Genomic DNA, 23462 nt, shown 5'->3' on the forward strand with positions numbered 1-23462 from the left:
GAATCTACTGATCCAAACACTATACAGACTGGGACGGAAGGGTTTTCAATAAGTTATATTACAGTTTTTTCAGCTACAGCAGCCACAAATTTGTAATTTCTTCATATTAGATGGCTATGGTATGAGACCACACCTGAGGCTCCTTTATATAAATTAACTATAAACATTTTGCCGCAGAAAACTGTTGGCTTGATACAAATTATCACCTGACTGACACACGATTACAGAAAATATCCTGCCCACTCTTCACACAATTCAATATAATTAACAAGACTTTCACATAATGTACAGTTGTCTAATTGAGTATGTTTGTTGTAGCAGAGTTCTGACATTTACTTACAGTGTTCATGACATTTTGCCAGATTTTCTAGGTCATCTACATGATAGTAATCGTAGCCCGATGTCCCCAGAACTTCAAAGGGTAAATACCCTATTATTGGAGGTGCCCTAATTAACACAGAAGTTAATGTTACTTTATTTTACATATAAAAATAAAATCTTCTCATTCTAGTTCATATTTACAAAATGTACTCCAAAATAAAATCCAAACTCAAATTATGAATAGTCAGTGCTGGTTACTATATTCTAAAGATTACAGACAGAATACTAATATGTACTACTTTTTGATAAGGAATGGCACCTGTGATCCAAGAATAGGAACTTCCACTCTAAGCTATGTCTAGATGTGAATTCTTCATTAGGTTCTTCAACAGCACACATCTCCTAAAAACAAACAAACAAACAGTCTCTCAAGTCTGGTCTAGAAGCTCCTCTGCAATTCAGACTTACCCAAAGGAGGCAGATAAACACACAAGGTATCTTTAAAAGTTACCTGTAGGGGTAGTTTCACTGTTTATGTGTATTTGAAGCATTCTGAGCCAGACCAATTGCAATACTAGCTCAAAACTGGCATAATTCAGTGATTTTGATGAGGAATGCTGGTGTGAGGTTAAAATCAAACCCAATACTCATGACTCTGCAATATGAACTAAAAATCAGTGGCTTTTGGCATTCTTTTACAAACTTTAATGAACTGCAAAATACTTCTCTGACAATGTCCTTCACACTGATGACACTCAGAGCTGAAAGAATTAACCACGTCTATAATTATTTTGGACAGAAAGTTTGTTTCTACTTAGTTGTAGAGTTCTATTATTTGTAACTGAAGAATACTACTACTTGCTCTGATTTGTATGTAAATGTGCATCTGTCCTCTCAACTGATCCTATGCATCTCGTAATAAACTGTGGGAACTCTGTATGCGGGACAAGTTAACCACTCGTTTTCCAGGTTCCACTGTAATTCTTTACGAAAGTTGCTTCCACAGTCCTTGACCCATAAATCATATAAAACTGGTCGTTATTTTAACTGGTGGTATGGCACCAGACAGCAATTGGCAAAATCTGTACAATAAAAAAAAAAATCTACTCTGGACTTAAAAGCTAGCTTCCATCATGCATTAATAGTTATGCAAAATGTCTCATGTTTACACAATAATTCTTTCCCCCGGCAATCAGCATTAGAATAAATGAAAAAAACTGGCTGTCAGTTGGCGAATGTCTAATAGTTGGCTAAGATCAAATGTAAGGCCTAAAGGATTTGACCCAATATCACATTGCAGCAAAATTATCAGAAGACATACAAAACATACCACTTTTTATTAGAAACCTTAACTTTTGGATACTTTATTATACACAATGCAAAAGGAATCAAAATGTGACCTTTCACACTATTTTGCTGAGTAAAATAGTGCTGTACTTCTCTTTTTAAATATGTGACACAGACTACTTTGTAAGTCAAATAAATAATATATAGAACAAGTCCCTCTACAACTCTGCTTATAGAAAGGAAACTCCTGGCAGACATACTGTACTAATCAAAAGTTTAATCATTTTAACGGTAAATTGGGAATTCAGTAAGTTCTGCAAAACACTCAGTATTCACATACATTTCAAATGAAGTTGCTCAATACTTCAACTCATGTTGTGTTAAATGTTGAAGACAAAAATGTACGATTTCACATAAAATGGCTAATGACTGCTTTCAGTAGCAATACAGCCAAAGCAGTACAATCACTCACACTGAATGTTTCATGATTGGAGCACATTTAAGCATTTACCAAGAGTAGTGAACATTTGTTTTTACTTATGCTGATGAAAATTTCAAACATACCTTGATGAACTGAGGTGTAGCTAACCTAACTGTAGCTACAAAGCAAACTCTGTCTTCGTATGAAGGCCGATGGGACCGCTGTATAGTTCCTTCATATCCGTTGTGTGCTGAATTAGGGACTGAAGGAAGTATGAGGGGAGAGAGGAAAGACGGAGAAGGGAAAAAGTTAGGCTATGGCTACATTGGAGAGCTGATAGCAGCACAGTGGTATGGATGTAAACTCTTAAGCATAGCTGCTCTAGGCTAATGGGAGAGAGCTCTCCCTTTGATTTAATTAATCCACCCCCAGTGAGCAGCAGTGGCTACGTTGGAAGGCACAGCTCTGCCACAGACAGTGCTGTCTACACCTGTACTCAGGTCCATGTAATTTATGGTGCTCAGGCAGGTGACTTATACTTACTCCCCGGAGTAACACAAATTGTATCAACCTAAGTGGTACTGTACACACAGCATTAAGTTACAAAAACGAGCATGGAGGCATCAAATTGGCAAACCTCACAACATTAACCTACATAAGATGCTATACATTTACTATGAAATATAAGCAAAGTTATATTTAAAAATACACATGGTATATGATTTAATAGTACTAGTCATATCCACATTATTAAAACAAGCAAAGGACTTCTCTGACAACTAAAGTTAGAGTCTATCTCCTTAAATGGACACCAGATGCCTTTAGGAAACTAACAAAAGCTATGAACTATTGCAATTGGACAGATTATTTTAGAGTACTTGTTGGCAAATGGTTCTACATTTCTGACTTTTTACTCAGGTTTTGTCATTTTTAGCCCCCAGTGACGCTGCGAGAAAAGTAACTGCAGTACCCCTTTTCTCTTGAATCCCGAGGTAAGGCTCTCTTTTCTAGGCTTCGCTCAGCTCGAGATAACATCACCCAGTTTTCAAAAACACCATGAAGTCCTGAGGCACCTTATAGACTAACAGATATTTTGGAGCATAAGCTTTCGTGGGCAAAGACCCGCTTCATCAGATGCATCTCAAGCCTTCGACAGTCAAGAAGGATAGGGCTCAGAGCCTGAGGCTGCATGGAGTTTGACAGCCCAGGTACTGAAGTGTGAGTGCCCGCACCACTCTGGGCTGGAGATGATGGTGCCAAGGCAAGCTGTGCGGCTAATAGCACTCATTGAGAGGTTTTACTGCACTTAGCTGGGGAGTGAGCCTGGCACATATGGCTCATAACCTTCGGTTCTCAAGCCAGGTCTTCTCCTCAGTGTTACTTCCAAGACTGCAGGAAAGGCACTGGCCTAGTGCCAGGACTTGGCTTGTGGCGAATGGAGCGGTGACTCCATCAGGCATTGTTTTAGGTAAAGTACCGCTTCTTCCTCATGTAAGGCTTGACACTTGCAGATCCTGCACTATTCGGACTGGTGAGCCCAGACACCTAAGACAGGAGTTTTGGGGGTTTCTCTTGGCCATAGGCACACGATCGGCAAAGTTTGAAACCCTGGGACTTGGGCATGACCAGGTCTCAGAAAAGGGACAGGTGAGAGGGAAATCCCTTTTGCCCCCACCCCCCCCAGATTCTATTAACTAATACAACTAACTGCAAACGACTAACTACAGTAAATAAACAAAAGAAAGAATGCTAGGGAAAAGAACAAACCACAGGTCCAACAACAGTCATCAGGTGGTAAAGAGGAAGAGAGGATGGGCTGGCTTGGCAGGGCTATATATAGATCACCATACCAACACCACTCCAGGGGACTCCATAGCCGACCTGACAGGTGGCAGCTAGGGAAACTCTTCTGAAAACCACGCAGACAGAAAATACCTAACTGGAACTGACAGGAGCAATCACTTGAAGAAGATCTGCTAAGTCCTACGGGGTTTGGGACTTTTCTGTCTCCTGTATTGTTTTCAAAATGCAAAATATTTGTAATGTATTTCCTTTAAAGCCTATGCAATTTAAGCAGCCTCATCATTTATCTTCTTCTGAAATCATATTCTGAAGAAAAAACACTGCAGCTAAGAAATAAATTCCCCTTTCCTCTGGATACCATATGCCAAAATACCAGGTGTTGAAATTTTGTTCTGAGTGTTATATGGCAGATAATTGTTAATTAAAGCCCAGGATTGAGACTAAGGTGGAGAGGTCAAATTCTGAACCCACTGGAAGACAATGACAGCTGCAGGTATTCAGTAACTAACAAAATCACAATTAATTAGTAATATACCTAAATACAGATTTAGACACTTAAGCACCCTGGCCTATATTTCTCTTTACTCCAGGTCTCTTCTGATGAAAAATGTTTATTAAAGTATTTTATAAACATTAACTCTCTTTATTGAAAGAAGTTAGAAAGCTGCAGTGTACTATTTTTATTTTACTTTCATCTGCTCATATGTTATTGCTGTCCAGAATATAATACCAAATATATAGTAGTAGTATTTTTCTGTAATGCTAAATATAAACAACAGTGTACAAACTGTATCATGACCTAGTATCTTTCAAAATAAACACCAAAATACTTAAAATATTGTCATTAAACTTTCACAAATGATTCCTAATCTATAAGCCTTTGGAAAGTGACTTTAATTATGGCCACGTTACAGTGAAATACGTCTTACCATTATTCAAAGACTTGAAGTTTCCTATAAATTTTACATATTCATATGTAGATGGTTCCTTCGGATCTATTGTTCCTCGCAGCATATGGCAACAGAATTCTAGTTGATTTTTTGCTGAAACAATAAAATGAAAAGGTAGCTTATGAAAGAATGCATGCATCAGAGATTTGGAGAATAGCAATAATAATTAAAATACGTATTTCATATAAAAGAGACAAGACAGATGAGTGATTATCTGTCACTGAACCAACCTCTGTTATTGGAAGGTAACAACCTTCTGGAATACACAGAGCTCTTCTTCAGGTTTAGGGGAGGAAACCAGAATCTCTGAACTAAACACAAGTTGGGATAGATTGTTAAGCATAATGGGTAAGCATTCTCAAGGAAGTCACTTGAAAAATAATTGTGAAGCTGAGGGTTAGATTAAATACATAAGGGGTGTGGTGTAAGTGTATCACAAATTATTCTAATGAGCCACAAATCAGTGTTACTATTGAGAGCATAATGATTGTTTCACCCAAACAGTTGTTATTGGGGCTTTGATGCGCTGGATGAACACACCACAAGTTGTGACAGGCATGTGTAGCACCCATGAATCTTAAAAACCATGTCATGGGAACTACTGATAGTAAAAGAAGTGGCGATACATCTGTAGGTTTTGCATCAGTTGTTCTGACAGGGTCTGGCACTGCTTTGCATTAACGTGTCCTGGTCTGTGGCGGGAGGGGAAGGAGGCTTGCTTCTGATGAGGTTGCAGTGTTGTTTTTGAAGGCTAGAAGATGGGATTCAGGAAAGATTTCTTCCTCCAGTGTCTTCTCAAGGAATTATTTCAACAACAAAGGCACCACCACTCACAGCTACAACAACTAACCGTCGTAACAAAAAACATTTTTTTTGACTGGACCACCCCTAAACCTCCCTCAATGAAACTAACACTGGATCATCATATTGATTGGGTGATGGAAAAATATACAATGAAATCCTCAACAATCAGTACAATTACCACAGTCATCCTACCACCAAAATGACAGATACACTGTCCCTAAAAGGGCAACCGCTAGACAGCCATCAAACCAGCAGATGAAGAGGGAGGCGCTGTAATCCTTAAATATGACTATGTCAATAAGGCCAGATTCACATTTAACAACAAGCACCTTGGGAAAAGTGATGGTGCTAACATTGGTCTCCAATATATCACCCTTCTCATGGGGCCATTTGAAGAAGGATATCTGGAAAAATTCACTACAAACCCAACAATATTCCTGAGATACAGATACATCAATGGTATTTTCATTCCCTGGACAGAAGATCCTAAATCCCCCATAAATTTCTACATTTTCAACCAGAACCACCCATTGATCAAACTATCTCTAGAACACTTCCATACAACATCAACTTCCTGGACACCAGGATCAGATTCAACATGGACTCCTATAAATAGCTGTCCACAAGAAACCACAGATTACTACATATGTCTCCAAAGATCTAGACACAACCCCAGACTCACCAAAAATTGTTATCTACTGCCAGGTACTCAGATACTACAGAACTTGCTCTGAAGAGGAAGTATGGAATGCACAGCTTAATACACTTAAACCTACCTTCGTTAAACAAGGATATACCATCAGAGAAGTAGATCACAGTATGGAGAAAGGGACATCCAAATCCCTCCCAGAGAACCTTCTTCAACCGAGCAAAAAACCCCAAACACACACACACACACCAACCAGACCCACCCCACCCCCCATTTAGCTCTCACCTACCCACACCCTCATGGGACTCCATAACGGGTGCCATAAAATATATATATATATTTATAATATATATTTATAGTTGATGGGAACAATATCCTGAACCTGACCTTCAAATAATTCCTTCCAATCTCATAATTTGAAGCAGGCTCCCAACAAACCAGCTCATACTACTGCAAACCAGCACCACATCGAAAGAACAAAGGATATAAAACATGTAGATATATCACTCTGACAATGATCAACACCTCCCACAACACAACCTTCAAAATTCATGGGTCCTAAACATGGTTACTGCAACATACTGTGCCTCATCTAGTGCGTCAAATGCCTCAATAAAAACTTTGTGGGTGAAACCAGGTATCACTACGGTCTCCTATGAATTCACACGGAAAAACAGTACTTATAAAAGTACCATTACCACCTATGGGCAGACAATTTTCCCAAGCAGTTACTTCCCATCTGATCTTCAATTCTCATTAGGAAGACCATATCTCCCTGTCCCAAATACAGGACAGGGAGCTATGTGGGGGTGAGTGGGAGGGGAGAGGAGGGGCAGCTCCTCCTGGCTCCACGAAGCCCCAGGGACCCAGTGCTCTCCACCCCTCCAGCCCCAGGGAAGCGGCAGCCACAGGTACTCCCCACACCCAGCCCCCGAAGGCCTAAATACAGGACAATTCGTCCCTTTTAAAAAAATAAGTAGGGACGCCATTTTGGTGTCCCAAATATGGAACAGTTGGTTACCCTAACACCCATCTTCAGCCGAACGCTGCAGGTAATAAAATGACGGCCTAAGCCCATGCAGCACAGGCCTGATCTGAGGCCTAGCTAACAATGGACAAACATGGCTAACATAAAGCGTAGCTAAACTGTGAAAAAGAGGTAGGCCCCTGACAACAGAACTTGGCACAAACAGGGCTGAGAGTACAAACCACTAACTGGTAATTGGCCCAGGTGTAGAACAATAATTGGTACAGATCATAAGTTGATATCACAAGGTACCATCAGCTCATTAAAAAAGACCTTGGTACCAACTCCTCAGAGATATAGACCCAGGTTCAGGAAAGCATCTAAAATGAGAGTATGATGGCTAGATATGATCTAATCAAACTGAGGTACAGGGTGATGGGTGGTAACCCGACTAGATAAGAGGGTAGCAACCTGATACATCAGCAGTGAGGTGTGATTTGTCTGTACCTGTGTATAAAGTGGTGTCTTGGGGGGACTGCCTTTGTATGAACTAAGGAGCAATAGAAATTTCCCACTGATTGAGTCATTCCATTGTGGCAAGAAGATATGCACAGTGGTTCAGCAGCGTCTTGTGAGAACTGTAACTGTACTTTGCCTAACAATAAACCTGGCCTGGCACCTTCAATCCTTATCTGGTCTGTGGTCCTTGGGGATCCTCTCAGGGTTGGCTGTGGTCATTGGGCCCACATCATTGAACACACATGCAAGCAGCCTTCTGATTATCACCATCAATGGAGCCAGAGACCTGTGAGGACACCATGGCAGTAAATCCTCCCAACTACACTGCATAGCACCTGCAAAACTGAGCCTGGGAACTGAAATTCATATATCTGCTAGACATCAAAAACTGGGTGCAACAGGGACACTAATTTTAGAGAGCTCATTGCAACAATGTGTATCACACCCTTCTGCCTGTTACCACAATCACCTTTTTCAACCCCCCCTTTGCATAACAATATAATCTACAATTGCAGATTTCCTTTCAAGTGGCTTCCTGCAACATGCCTTATCCCCTTTCCATTATACTTAGCAATCTGTCCCAACTTGTATTCAACTCAGACACTCTAATTTCCCTTGCTAGGCCAGAAGAAGAGGTTGCTACAGTTCAAAATCTTGAACATTCCCTTGACAGAAGTTAGTTAAATGAAAGATACTACTTCACCTAACTTTCTCTCTCATACCTGGGGACCAACATGGTTACAACACCACTGCGAGTCATAATATTTCATAAAGAATTTACTATAAATGTTGCAGTGAATAAAAAATGGGTATAACTTTTCCCATATGGAATTAACCAACATAGTGGAGAGAAAACTATTGGAGATGGGTTTGGGAAGGCTCAGCAGCACTCACTCTCAATATTTACAAAGAATCTACAGAAGAGTGGAATTCTTACTAAGGGAAGTTTCCGTGGACAGCTGCCTAATGGGAAATGCCTGCAAGTACAATTCCAATGGTAAATGATATAATAGGACTTTATCCTTGCCAGCAGCTATGATTATGTGACAATAAATTATAAACAAATACTTTTCCTGTTTTAGAAACATTTATGACATGCAGTGTTATTCTGGTCACTGGAATTTTAAAATAAAATGTTGATTTACTTCAGAGAATTAACTGAACACGAGTTATCTTTTTTCCTTTGAGACATACGAGTTTCACCCTGAAATCCCATATACATTTACTTCTTCTGAAAAGGAGTTTTCATATAAAAGACTATAATAAGACTTCAACATCTATCAGAATTTTTAACAATACAACTTACATTTTAAATATTCTTGGGTCAATGAATCACTTTCCAGCAGATGAGTAGACAGTATTTTATAAACCTCTGAATGTTCCCCCTCTGGGATAAAATTAAATACACTCTGATCCACAAGATCAGACTGAAAAAGAAAAAAATATTTTAGAAATATTTTATTAAAGAAAGACATGGTGGCATCTTTTCAAAGCCCATCATCTTTATGCAAGCAATTTAAGAGGTCAGGGATGAGAAAAGGATGAGAAAAAGAAAACAGAAAACCAGAGAGTCAGCAAAACCATCTTCTGAGGCACAAAATATACCATTTTATAAGTGGTCACCTTTTGATTGCACTGTTTTTGACACTGTTGGAGAGATTATTCATCTTATGCATTAACTGGAACACTGTGACATGTGTCCTCCTGTGGGTGCTCCACGTCAGCTCTGCCTGCACCCTCAGCCTTTGATGAAAGTTTTTTGGTAGCATTGCCCATTCAGACCATGCATGTGCCACACAGTTCCTCATATCCCACACCAAAGGTACATGGGACTGTGCAGATGAATCACTCTCAACTCCCTCACTGTCAAAGTCCCACTGAAGCACTGGAAGGAAGGCAGGCAGTGGAGCACCCAAAGAAGACACATCTTGAAGAACTCCAGTTACTCAAAAAAGGTGAGTAATGTCTCCTTTGGATAGTGTTCCTAATGGGTGCTCCACACAAGAGGACTTCCAAGCAATAGCTTCACGAAAAGAGGCAGGAAATTTTGAGCAGAGCCCAAAACAGAAGAGAACTGCTTTGCCTATAGCAGTGTCTGATCTAATTATAGAAACCAAAGCATGCTGATTAAAGACCATAAACAGAAGGCCAACAATTGCTACACTCTAAGAGGTTGAATGCGAGTTGGGTCATAACAGATTTTGAACACATTCAGAGTCATTCTGATAACCTCAAAGAAATGACCAAACCCTCACTTCTGTCCACAGTGAATACATACAGTCTAGGAGATCTTCTAAATGGTTTCCTCTCAGGATAAAGTCATGCCCATCTGACATCCAGGGTATGGAATATAGCTTTTTGACCAGTGCAATGTTGTTGTTTTGGGGGAAAATGGGAGATTAATGGTTTGACTGATATGAACTTATGAGGATACCATAGGCAAAAATCTCGGATAGGCCCATAATGACACTTTGTCTCTAATGAATACCATAAATGTGGGATCTGCCATTAAAGGTCACAATTCCCAAACTGTTTGGGCAGAAGTGATAGCTACCAACAAGGCTGTCTTCACAGATAAATCTAATAAAGAACACAGCTCACAGCTCAAAGTCTAAATCCTTAAGGATAGCAGCAGGGCTCTTAAGTCGTTTAAAGTATAGAGAGATGTATCCACAAAGAAACTGCAAAGAGCTTGCCATCATCAAAAGGAAGGTATGTTATCAATGGTACTTTGGACCTTTCTTGGGAAAACCAACAGCTGCAGCCAAGATGCTTTTCTCATGGCCATTCCATGATGAAAAATCTGCAGCATCCAAGAAGGCTCAATCTAATATCTTTGTCAGGAACTGGTCTTCCTTTGCAATAGCCTTAAACTGGTAGGATGTTCCTCTGGCAAGTATTCAGTAAACAAATTAAATTTGTAATGTAACTAGGTGAATTTAGCCAGGAGCACCTGATGGTTTGCTACTTGGAACTGTGGCTGAAAAGTGCAGTTTACGACCAAAAGGATCTAGTCTCTTATGGACTACATAGGGTGGACTTTGAGCTGGGATGTCTGCCTTTTTCATTAACAGCTTCCACTACTAAGCAATCTGGAGTTGGGATGAGAAAATTGAAACTCTGATGCCCTGGCAGGGATGTAATATTTTTATGAACACTTTCGCAGGTTGGAAAACCACAGCTCCCACACTGCCAAATAGTCTTGGTGGACTCTGAATGGACTGGCGATCCTCGTAGATGTCAAAGTGTGCAGCATATCCAGGAGTTTATTGTTGGACTCCTGAGCCACTTAAAGAAATTGGAGAGGATGTCTACAATTTGCTTCATCAGTTTTTGAAACTGAAGTCATATACAATAGAGGGCAATGGAAACATCACAGCTTCATCAGGTCATGAAGAGGACATATTAGTAATTGGAGTCATCTTCATACTCACCATTGCTTCCTGCTCCTCAAAGGGTCTTTCTCTGGCATACATAATAGAGCAGATTGATTATGGGCCCTTTTCTGCTCCCTCTAATAGTATGACTTTACTGTACATTGCTGTTGAAAGAACATCCAAGGGTACCAGCAAGGCCAGTGAGAAGGCACAGCTGGAAGCATCCATCTGTGGTCCTGCCATCTGGGTTTTAACTGAGGTCCATCCTACTTCATTGCATCAGTGTAGGAAGAGAATTCTGCGTCCTAGACTAGACAAGAGAACCTGCACCAATACTTGAGAGTCCGTAGAGCCATTTCCTGTACATTGCAATGGAAGAGAGAGCTATTCAACTTGAAATGTAGCTGGAGGAGAGTATAGCACTCTACTTAGAGAGATCCATGACAAAGTTTTGACATTAACAACCTCCCCACTCCATGCCCACTCATTAACAGAGGCTACTCCGGTTCTGAAGATATTAGCAGATCTTTAGAGTACCTAAGTTATGGTATTGACAACAACAAAGATGGTGTCAAGCAAGAACTTTTGCAGGATGACTTCAGTACCAATTCAACTGGTGCTGACTGTCTGGCATAGGTATAAGCTGAATCTAATTCCATCAGCACTGTAGGTAGCCAAACAGGCCTTGATATCATTGATTTTCATGCTACCAGTACCAGGTGCTCCTCAGGGTACTGGCACCTGAACGTGGCACAACTCACAGATAACTGAGACACAAGGTAGGTACAGTAATATTTTTTTATTGGATCAACTTCTGTTGGTGAGAGAGCAAGCTCCCAATCTTAAACAGAGCTCTTCTTCAAATCTGAGAACTAGCACAAAATGTCACTGCTAGATTGTTTAGCATAAGTAGTTGTCAAGCAGTTTTGAGGGACCAGACAAGGTAAAGTTGCCTACTAACACACCTCCTACCACAGGCAGGAAAGGGCAGGGTTGTTAGTGGATAATAAATCCAATGTGTGCCTATTCAGCCTCTGCATCAACAACTTATGCTAAACAATGGTTTAAATTGTGCATTTAGCAGACACACTTTGAGTTAGTTTCCCAGCACAGAATAAAACTCCGTTTAAGCTTGAAAGCCTGTCTCTCTCACCAACTAAAGGTCCAATAAAAGATATTACTGCGCTCACCTGGAGCCAACATGGCTACAGCATCACCACTTTAAAGAAGAGATTTCTCTTTGCTTGTGCAATACTAGCATCTCTTGGAGTTTCCATGTAATGCCATTTGGGACCTGAAGTTTCTACAGTCTTTGTATGGAGCACTGACAGATTTTCTTTGCAATTTAATCTTTACATCTTCTTGCCTAGAGGCACATGCAAGGCTATCTCTATGGAGGATTGTACTTAATGCTATAGCTCTTAGTGCTTAGTGCTATCTCTAGCGGTTTCCAACGATCAAGACCTTGATGTGGTAAGGGCACTAGCAGTACTAGAAGGTCTCCTCACAGGTTGGTCCTCTGGCCTCAGATCTGATCTTCCTTCCCCATCATAAGTTTAAATCTGACCTTGAGTTTACTGGGGATATGTGTCTCCCCCAAACAATGGAGGCACTGGGAATGCCATTCACTGACTGGTGATCACCTCACAGCAGCAGAAGCACCATTTTAATCCGGGAGAGCCTGGCATTTCTGAATAATGTAACAAAAAAATGACCTCTAGAAGGGAAAAGCTTTTACCTGCTATCTAACTTTAAAATGCTTTTAAAATTATTTACTTAGTCAAAGGAAAAAAAAAACAAAAGCAGCAGCTATTCCAACAAATATACACACTATATGGTAACTAACCATAGAATGCTAGGGTGAACAATCACACAGCAGACTCCACCTCCGGCCAAAGGCAGCTTGGAAGGGACCACCCAGCACCATATAGCGCCAGCATGGGACAAGAGGATGTGTGGGACTCATGAATGGGTCCAGCAAGCACTGGTACAAAAAATGTCCAGTCAAGGGTACAGGTGTACCTGAAGTGAAGTATCAGCAAGGACTCTCCTTGAAAAAGAAATAACCTTTACTGTAAACATAACACAGACGCATATATGTGAAAGCATATTAGAACCTACTGTTTTTTTTCCTGGGATCTGATCATTTCAAATAGTGAAGTACTTGAATCAAATTGTGTAGTACTTGAATCAAATTGTGTACTCTTGATTTAAAATATCAGTACAGAGTTTTGCCTTTTGGTGGCACCAAAGATTTAAAATCTTCATCTTGAAAAACAAAAACATAGGTGAGGCAAAGTAGGTGAGGTATTATTTTTATTGGACCACTTTCCTTGCTGGAAGGTACAAGCTTTCAAGCTTCACAGAGCTCTTCTTAGATAAAGTACTATATACTTACATAAAGTACTATTTATACTGTTTATATACACAAATACAGGAATAGAATTTCCAAAGAAAACATCCACAGATATGTTTTAAAAATAAAAATTTTAACTTGAAAGTTGTTGCTCTGGAATCAACTTTTTGGAGTTGAGGAAATATTTTTATTTATCTGAAATACCGAGTCATTTACTTTCCTCTCGGTTTAAGGCAAGTACTTATTCAAAGTTAATTTTTTTGCCTTGCAGAATGATTGATAAGAAATTTCTAGTCAGTGTGAATACATTTTATAGATATTTATTTATCAGATTCAGTCTGACAACTGTTTTTCCCCTTTGGGTTTATAATCAGTTCAGAATTTTATGTAAATACTGTTCTTGCTTTAAAATTCTATTCATTTGGTTTGCAGAAGAGTCACTCTCCCAAGTGAGGCCTACTCTAGAATGGACTAGAGAGTAACCAAATCAATGAGATTAACAGTACAAATAAAGGTGAATAAGATGCAGATCCTGAGACAGACAAGTGTCAACCGAGTCAAGCAGCAACCTCATATTTGTCCGTGGTGAGTCCTGAGTTTGGGAGGTGACCAGGATGACACAATAAGTGGAGAGTTGTTTTAAGAGTACCAAACATGATGAATAATGAATAACAGTACCAGTGGCCTCTGAGGAGAACGTGTACTCCACTTTTCCAACTGAGGAGATTAAGTAACCACGGAGGGAGGTGTTTTAGAGGGAAAACAGAGGTTTCAGGAAAGAACATACATTGTCTGTGCTCCAAGTGTTTTGAGAGGCGGAAGACAACAAAACCTAGACATCGACAAACTGATATCTTACTAGAAGCAGTTCATACTTACTGGCAAATGTTCAAGTAAGGGAGTTACACTTTCAGACACATAAATTATACTTCCATCTGTCATGATTGCTAAAAAAAAACCATCAAGAGCCTGAAATTAAACATAATGGACAGTTAAATGAAAAAGGAACATAGTACTGCACAATGCACATGACAAAAAAAATCTATATAAGACTGAAGGCTAGAATAACTTTATTTTACTTACTCTAAAAACAATGAGAGCATGTGTCATCACTGAGACCACTGACTATCATTTGTACTATATCAGCTTTACCATTCTAATTTTTTTCACAATGTTCTGTTCTCAAAAAGCCTACCATAATTTATAAAACTTCTGTTAGAAGACAGATCTAGCTTTTGTCAGGTTTGGTTCCCTCTTCTCCTGTCCTGAGTTTATTAGAATTCAAGTCTTTAAAAAAATAACATGGAATGACAAGGAAAATGGAGACTGAAGAAAGGTCAAAATAATAATACAGTAAATTGGAGGGAGGGAAGAGGAAAAGGATGAAGGGTAGAAGGAGGGGGAGGAAATGACAGATTTCAATAATTAAAATCTTTAAAATTCTAATGCTTCCTAAAGAAACTCTGAATATATATATATTCACTACAGGAGTTTAAAATTAAGAAATGAGAAGCCATGGGTTTTAATAAAACTTACCTCTGGCTACATTAAATAGTGTTTTAAAATTTGTGTAAACACCACCATTCCTAATTAAGAGCAGAATTCTACCACTCTTGTTATTTTGGGCAGTATCTGACTACCCAAAAGAACAGTAGCAGTCCCATTGATTTCAGTGGAAATCCTTATCTTTGCATGGTAAGATAACATTTAAGGGGAACAGAAACAGACAGTATGAGGAAGCAAGTTTAGAAATACCCGCTGACATGTTAGAAACCTTCTCCCTTTCCGTGGATTAAGATGTCAGTCCTGGGCCCATGACTTGCGTTTGCAGAACTTACTGCCCCTTTACCAGAACCCAACCCAAGCCTCACTACTGGTATTACTGAGCAGGGGTAGGCAGCGTGGGCAAGGGCTACAGGACAGGACCTGTTGGAGCAAGTGGGCTCAGGACTAGAGGGGAAAGAGTGGTTATCCCCTGAGATGGGCCCTCTTCCTGGTTTCCTCACATTGCCTCAACTGCCCCACCACGCTCAGAGGTGAGGTCCACCCACTCAGCTGGCCTCAAGAGGGGTGCCACTTTCTGTACACAAAGAGGATTGCTGGATGCTGCAGAGGAAGGAAGAGAGGGGAACAGGATGAGCAGAGTCACTAGTGGTGGGGGGCCAATGCCTTCTTGGGATTCAGAAGCACCTAATGCTGCTCTTTGCTGGGCCAAAGGCCAGTCTGTTCAGACATACCCCAAATATCAGCAAATGAATCAGAGTCTCCCAACGAGTAGCACATGCTGTGATAGTCCGCTCTACCTCTGCTTTATGGATATAAACACGCATAACTCAGGTGTGTTAGACAAAATACCTCATGGAGCCTAATAATTTTAGTATTACGATCTATTGGATCTGTATACTCTATTTTGGTGCATGTATCATTCTTTCATGTGAAGTTAAATAATGAAATATAAGTCTCTTTATAGTTTTAAATGTGCTGATGAAAGCCGCTACTTGTGCCCCAAACCCTAATGACTGTGCGATCAACTTCACAACTTAAAACCAGCCTTTTGTCTCCTGGAAGTATAAAAGGTGACTGGTTCTAGAAAGATATGTGACCATATCACCTCGTACTGAAAGCTGTTTTGATCCAGTGTTTTTCCATGGGAAGAGATGTTATAGAACAAAAATTTCCTGCCTTATGGAAAAGTCTATTTAAGCAACGGGATGCTATTAATTCTTTGTCTTCAGCCTGCTTTGGAATCTGCCTGACACACCTTAAAAAGAAACAAAGAACTATGAAAGGCTGTTGACCCAAATGAGAGAAAAGAACAGTTCTGGTCTGAAGATTTTACCTGGCATGAGAACAGCTCTTCAGAGTAAGCATCTGTGTGCTGCACATTGCTTAGGGAAGTCAGAACTAGCTATACATTTTGTTTTCATTTCAATTTAGTAACTTCATTTACCCTGAAAGCCCCTTAAATCCTACTGTTTATGCTTAATACTTTTGTTTATGCTCAAGATCAGTCTAAGTCATCATTACCTAGGGGGACACACGAGTGTGCATATTCCCCTTTCATTAATAAAAGGGGCTTACTTAATGAGCCTTCTCTATGCTAAACTTCTGCACACAGACACATGGATTTGGGATTTTGATCCCCTTTTGTGGGTTAGTTTCTTTTCCTTTGTCCTGTGGCCAAGATGAAGTAAATCAGTGTCTGCATTGCTCTGCTAGAGGATGTCAACCCCAACTCTGTGCCTTGTCTAAAGGAGACAAGAGGATCTGGCTGAGCAAGACAGGTTGGTGTGAAACTCTGGAGAGCAGGTTGGCGGGGGGATTGTGAGGGGGGCATCAGTGGCACAATCCCAAGGGGTGTTCTGTGACAGCACCCTGTCACACATGCGATAGTGCTTTGATAGGAGACCATAAAGGATACCTTCAGTCTTCCAGCAGCAACCAGATAGTACTTCAATCCTTACACACTAAAAATATGTGCCTGAGGGGTTATGTCTACATTAGCCCAAATCTTCGAAACGGCCACGCAAATGGCCATTTCAAAGATTACTAATGAGGCGCTGAAATGCATATTCAGCACCTCATTAGCTGCCGCCAGCCACAGCTCTTTGAAATTGCTGCTTTTCGCTGCCGCGCGGCTCGTCCAGATAGGGGTCCTTTTCAAAAGGGCCCCAGGAAATTCGAAATCCCCTTATTCCTATCAGCAGATGCAGTAGAAGAGCCGAAGAGGGTGGGGAAAAAGTCTTGAATATATGCTTGTGAAAGTGTGTAGAATAGGCAGTGCTCGCTAATTGACAAAACATAGTATGTGATTATGTAATTAAAGATGGTATTATAATGTCATATACACAATGTCTTGAATTAAAGTTACACAGGTAACCTTAATTCTTTTCTTAACGGCTGAGCACTTGACTTTACAACCTTAATAATCTGCTTTTTAACAGATTTTTTATGGGTAATTTTCAGATACAAAGTATATTTTTATCACGCATACTCTTTTCAAAAGTTATAGACATGTTTCCAATCAAGAGGAGAACATTTTGAACAGTTTTGGTAACTAACATTTAGTTGAAGCATAAAAAAAAACTAAGCTAATTTTGCCACAAAGGTACAATTAGTCTTTGTCTAGATAAATAGTTATGCCTTATTAAAAAATGATTTCTACCTTTCAGTCATTGAAATATTTTATTCCTCTTTGAAGTAGTTTTCATAAACTTAATAGCACACTTTTGTACCTACAGTCCAGTTAGTTAAAATTACATTTGCAAAGGTTATTTACAGATTCTACTAAAGATTCTAGGTGGATATTTTTGCAATTAAAATATATTGATTTGCAAAGGAATACTGTTAAGTTAAAAGATTCTATCATCACATAGTGGTGGTTTGTTAAGGAGACTCTTTCTTTTCACAAAGAAAGAAATAGTAACATACCTCCAACATTAACTGTGTGAACTCTTCGTTACTAAGGAATGTAGGTTTCCAGTCCTGTCGAATTTCACTGGCATCTGACTGTGCAGTGATTTCTGTAATGAGAAACATATATAGGAATATTCATTCCTCTGGGAAGCAATTATTGTATACCACTAATTCATATGAATTAAGGAAAAGCTCTTTAATGTGATGTGATTTAAAGAAGGAAAAAAGTCATTTTTTCCCATTTTTTTCTGCAGTCCACACATCACTTCCTGGAAGGCCGATGAAGAAAAAGTTATCCCAAAGCATGACAATATTTACTCTTAGCCAGTAGCAAAACAATGCTAGCAGAAACTTGTATTTACACAGCTGCAGTCAAATCACCATGTGCTATGACTGTCAGATCTCAAGATAACACAGTGTTAAGATGAATAAGAATTTGTAAGGAGCACTCCAAGAAAAACCTCTCGGCTTCAGAGGTGAATTTGATCACATCATTACTATCACTGCCCCTTCAAGATCTTATTGGACTAATGCTGCATCATGCTGGGGGCACTGCACTGTTTCAGATACCATTTCCCTCCCCTCCCCCAAGAGAAATATAAACAAAAGGTTCTGATCAATTTTTTGGCACTCTTCAAGACTGACTATAACAACTCTTGTATATTGGCCAACTCTGCTAATTCTGATTCTGCACACTAAAATTCCCTGAGTTTCAGCTGCATATAGTAACTTCCAATTACATAATAATGAAGTCAATTTGTTTCCATAGTACAATGGCTTTACAAATACAATAAGCTGAATGCCTATACTGGAGTTCAAATCTTTGCAACACAAGAACAGATGCCACATTAATTCAAAAGACTCCTATGGACACATGTTGCCACAATTATGAAGTGGCCCCAATTTTCCAATCACTTAAAGTGTACTCAATATAAACACTGGAAAACGAAATGATAGTAATTTGCAAGCAGTGTAAATTTCAGGAACAATAGTGAACAGTTTGTTTTACGTGGATAGCTTCAGAGGAACTTTAAAAAAAGAGATGCAAATGTAGTGCTCTTAAAAATGAATGCGTTTTAGGCAACCCTACAGCCAAGAATAGTAAGCCGCGTCTACACAGCACTCTCTTCCTGGAAGGGGAATGCAAATGAGTGAGACTGAAAATCCAAATGATGTGCAGATTTACATTTCTTCATCTCCTCCTGGGAAAGAGGGTATATTCTGCTTAGAAGTTGTCCAATCAATTTCTCTTCATCATATCCCCTTGGTGTTATCTAGCAGTCACTATTTTGTTTCAGTTTGCTTGTTTTTGGCTAGCATGCAGTAGCTCACAGCTGCTGAGTCTGGAAAGTAACTTAGAGTATATAGTATAATGAGCATGTATAATCAGAAGTACATTTTGGTTTATCTTCTGTGAGCAGGTCAGGTGAAAGAAAAAACTGCTGGAATCAGGCAGAATACTGAACTAATGCTCCCTGAGTAGAAAAGGGGCTTATATTCAGTGTGCTCAGATAGAAATATTTGCTCCAAAAGGCCTCCCTAAATAGCCTTCTTACATCTAGTAGCAAATGGTGAGGGTAATAACAACAAACAACCCCCACACTTCTCCCAGAACTCCTGAAGAACACTTCTGCATACAAAGTTCCACGAGACTTACCCTAAATACTACAGTAAAGATTTCTAGATCCAATCTGGCCACTGACTATGCAGCATGAAATATACATTAGCACCTCAAAAGTCCAGCAAAGAAGTTAAAACTATGTGAAAAACAACAATAAGTCCTGTGGCACCTTATAGACTTTGTGGTCTTTGCCCACGAAAGCTTATGCTGCAAAATATCTGTTGGTCTATAAGGTGCCACAGGACTTCTTGTTGTTTTTGAAGATACAGACTAACTCGGCTACCTCTCTGATACATGAAAAATAAAAACCCTCATTTCCTTCAGAATTCTGCCCAAGTAGCAGCTTTTGAATTATTATATATGAAAGGGATTAAAAAAGTATAATCTTGAGAATAAACCAAACGGACACAGAGGCTGCATCTACACTAGCAAGTTTTTGGGGAAAAAACAGCCCTTTTCCGAAAAAACATGCAGCGTGTCCACACAAAATGCGCTCTTTTGATCCGAAATCAAAAGAACACAGCTCTTCTTCCGGAATCCCTCTTCTACACCGGTATCAGGAACAGCACCTCCTTTTGAAAGCCTCTTTCAAAAAAGGTGTGTAGGCACTTCATGGGCCCTTTTTTCAAAGGAACAGGCCTCATGACAGTGGATTTTTTTGATCCCTGGCCCGTTCTTTTGAAAGAGCTGGGGCTGTGTAGACACACACTATCGGAAGAGCGGATCAATCTTTTAATCTTCTTTTTTGTGTGTGGCTACGCTCTTTCGAAAGATGATTTTTTGGAAGAGATCTTCTGGAAGAACTTCTTTCAAAAGATCACCATAGCGTAGACGTTGCCAGACAGGCACCGGGCACATCTCCACAGCAATCTAAAACACCAGGGCAGCACGTCTCAGAGGCTGGGTCGACTGATTCTGGCTCATGCTGTGGAACTGAAAAACTGTGGCATGGACATTTGGGCCCAAAACTCAGACTCAATGCCCTGAATTTTGGGTTTGGATTGCTCTTGGATTTGGTGCTTATTTATTTATTTTGGTGCTACATTGACATATACATAGATTGAGTGGAGATGCTTCAGGAGCGTTTAGAGTTTGGAAAATTAACAATACATAAACTAAAATTTTGGTGCACTTTATACAATGTTAATCTAATCAGACTACTCTCTCTTGTCTTGGTTACTTATTGAGTATGATTACACATGTTCCATATATGTGGAAATACTTCATCTGTAAAGATATCCCTAGCATAACTTTGGTCTGAGCGGCTGTTTTGCGGGTTACTGGGGAGAATTAAATGCCTGGTCCAAAACCCAATTGAAAGACTCCAGTTTCTCAACTGTCCTGTTTTACCACAAAATTACCTTTGTGCTTCCGTAAAAAGTCAATGCTTTTCTGCAGTACAGTGGATTTATCCATCTTCCGGGCATTACCCGGAAGCATGGAACCAAGCTCTTTGATAAGAACATTAAACTGATCTCTACGTTTCTTTTCAGACTTGTTTCTAGACACCCTGAAAAAGACAAAACAGAAATCATGATATAAAAAACAGAAGTAAACTATAATAATAGTATTTCACAGATGGCAGATTTTAATCCTATTTTCACATTTGAACATGAGTTAGAGCAGCCAGCTCTTACAGAGGTGTGTATTACTGATCATGTAAATTTTGCGAATATAACGATGAACAGCTACTTACAGATTAACACTAAAATGGAAGAAAATTGGACAATGGTAGCAACTGCAGCCATCAATTCAATGTTACACTAGCAGCCAAACACTTAACCATTCATTTGGGGATATGATGTAAGTATGTGGAGGACTTAGGGACATGGACAAAAATTCCTCAGAGTTTATTTTAAAATGAGGCTACTACGCTGTCCTCTTATGTGCGTGATCACCTAAATTCCCTGTAAGCCGCGTGGCTGTGCAGTCACCTAGTTAGCACTGTACAGGCACTCAAGGCACCCGTGCAAGGCTGACAGGAGGACTGCTCTACCCCTAGCCTAGCCTCCAGCCTTGTGGCTGGGGAGAGACAGCCTGAACCAGGCACTTCTCCCACAGCTCCAAAGCAACTCTGGCCTCGGTGGCCCAGCTCTATGTCTCTCCTGTTGTCTCTCTGGCATTCCCCCACCACTGAAGCAGCCCAGTCTCTGGAACTGCCTCACCATGGCGAGAGTGGCTTGGCCCCAGAGCTTTCATGCCGTGGGCCAGCTCTAGAGACCCCTTCGCTGCATATTCTGCCTCCTCCCAGAGCCTGCCCTTCCAGCCAAAACCCTCACGCTCCTGAACCCCAGCTCTCTAACCCTAGCCCTGAGCCACTCCCACACTCAGAAACCCCTTGGCCCCACCCAGGCCACATGAGTTTTCTTTTGCACACCAATATGAAGGTGATGTGTCAAATACCACCTCCATATTGGTGCACATAACCAAATTCATTCCACTCAGAGGCGGGGAAAATTAGAGGGGACAAGTGAACAAGAATATTAAATAGACTTCAGAAACTAAGTCACTTTCAGCATCCTACACTCCTCCTTTCTTGTCTTGAAGTGAGTAGCAGGGAAAGAAGGGGAGAACCAGTGTAATCTAGGTACTTGACTCTAGTCACTGAGAACTTCTCCAAACCATCAAGGGCCTACTTCAGTGATGCCTGGGATCCTGGGATGCTTCCCATGTATGCCTTAAAGCCTATTGGTGAAGACTGGGGCCGGGGGGTACCCACATCCTTCAAGGGAGCATCTGCCAGAGCAGAAATCCAGTGGGACCCAAGACACAGCCATTCTCTGAACCAGCTACAGGCAGGAAGGAGTGTCGACAATTCAGGTTCCAGATGAAGTCAATTTGAGCCTCAAAACTCTTTTACCACACTGAAAGAAACCCAAGAGCCCAACACTTATTAGTGGCATAAGCTAGTAATCCAGGAAGAGGTTCTAATCTATAGAGTACTGCTCAGGCTCTCAAGCATGGGTGAGGAGTGGGGTTCTGGGAGGTTCCCTCCCAAATGCAGTATAGACATACCCTTGGAATCATGACAGTGAAGGCTGTGTCTGAGAGAGATCCTCTAAGCAAGACATCCATAGTCACAGGGAAGGCACAATCTGCCAATTATTGGAAATGGGGGTCTTCATATACACAGATAGTCACAAATGAACTTGAGGCACAAAGAGTTCTTTAACCACACGTCAAAAGCTAGGTCTACACTAGAGGGTTTTGTTGACAAAACCTGCAGAGCATCCACATTATAAATGCATATATGAATACACACTAAGGAAAGTCCTGTTTTATTGTATGGTCAAACAATCACATTTTTATTCTGTTAATATACATAAATTTACCAAAGCAGTTCAATATAGGACATTTTAGCATTAGGCAACTCAAAAGGCTACCTTTTTGCTTTATCCTTGTCATCTTCTTCCACCAGCCCATCAAAAATACTGCCATCATCTCTACATGAGAAAACAGAGACCAATATTAGATACAACAGTCTCTCACAGACTTCTAACACTAAGAGAAAGAACAAGCAAAATGGCAAACGATAAAAGCTCTTCATCCAATAGTTCAACTAATCCTAGACACAGGAGCACTGTTTTATTGTGATCTACATTTTATAAGCCCAAACAGCTTCCAAGAATCCAAGTGCTTTTTAATTTGTTGCTTGTAGAGTCAATAGTTCACTAAAACCCTGTATTTTGAAAGAGCTGGCATTCCCGATATCTACCTCAAGTTATTTTCAGAATATTTCAAGTGTTTAATATATCACAAACAAATCTCTCTGCATACTTAGCTTACTACATCCTGTGTTAGTTTTCAATCTTTTTGAACAGTAACTTTGTTACTGTCCTTCCAAACATAAGAGAGGACAGCACCACTTCTGCTGTAAGATCTTTGTGGGTTGTTTTCAAGTCTTTTTGTTAACTTCAGGGTTATTATAATATTTTATTTTTAAACAGCATCCTTCATGTAGGGTAATGCAT

General features: G+C 40.1%; 1 protein-coding gene across 6 annotated transcripts in view; it reads right to left on the bottom strand.

The window, feature by feature from the left end:
• Positions 1-23462, bottom strand: part of CLOCK (clock circadian regulator) — an 89343-nt gene that overhangs the window by 19448 nt on the left and 46433 nt on the right. For all 6 annotated transcript variants that reach the window (XM_074992801.1, XM_074992796.1, XM_074992798.1 and 3 more), the window contains 9 exons: positions 22875-22934; positions 20853-21001; positions 17886-17977; positions 14334-14423; positions 9028-9148; positions 4762-4875; positions 2173-2291; positions 641-723; positions 341-447 (listed from right to left, as the gene is read on the bottom strand). In XM_074992801.1, coding sequence (XP_074848902.1) covers positions 341-447; positions 641-723; positions 2173-2291; positions 4762-4875; positions 9028-9148; positions 14334-14423; positions 17886-17977; positions 20853-21001; positions 22875-22934 — 935 coding nt within the window. The remainder of the gene's footprint in view (positions 1-340; positions 448-640; positions 724-2172; positions 2292-4761; positions 4876-9027; positions 9149-14333; positions 14424-17885; positions 17978-20852; positions 21002-22874; positions 22935-23462) is intronic.

The sequence above is a fragment of the Carettochelys insculpta genome, chromosome 4 (assembly GCF_033958435.1).
Source record: "Carettochelys insculpta isolate YL-2023 chromosome 4, ASM3395843v1, whole genome shotgun sequence".
Lineage (NCBI taxonomy): Eukaryota > Metazoa > Chordata > Testudines > Carettochelyidae > Carettochelys > Carettochelys insculpta.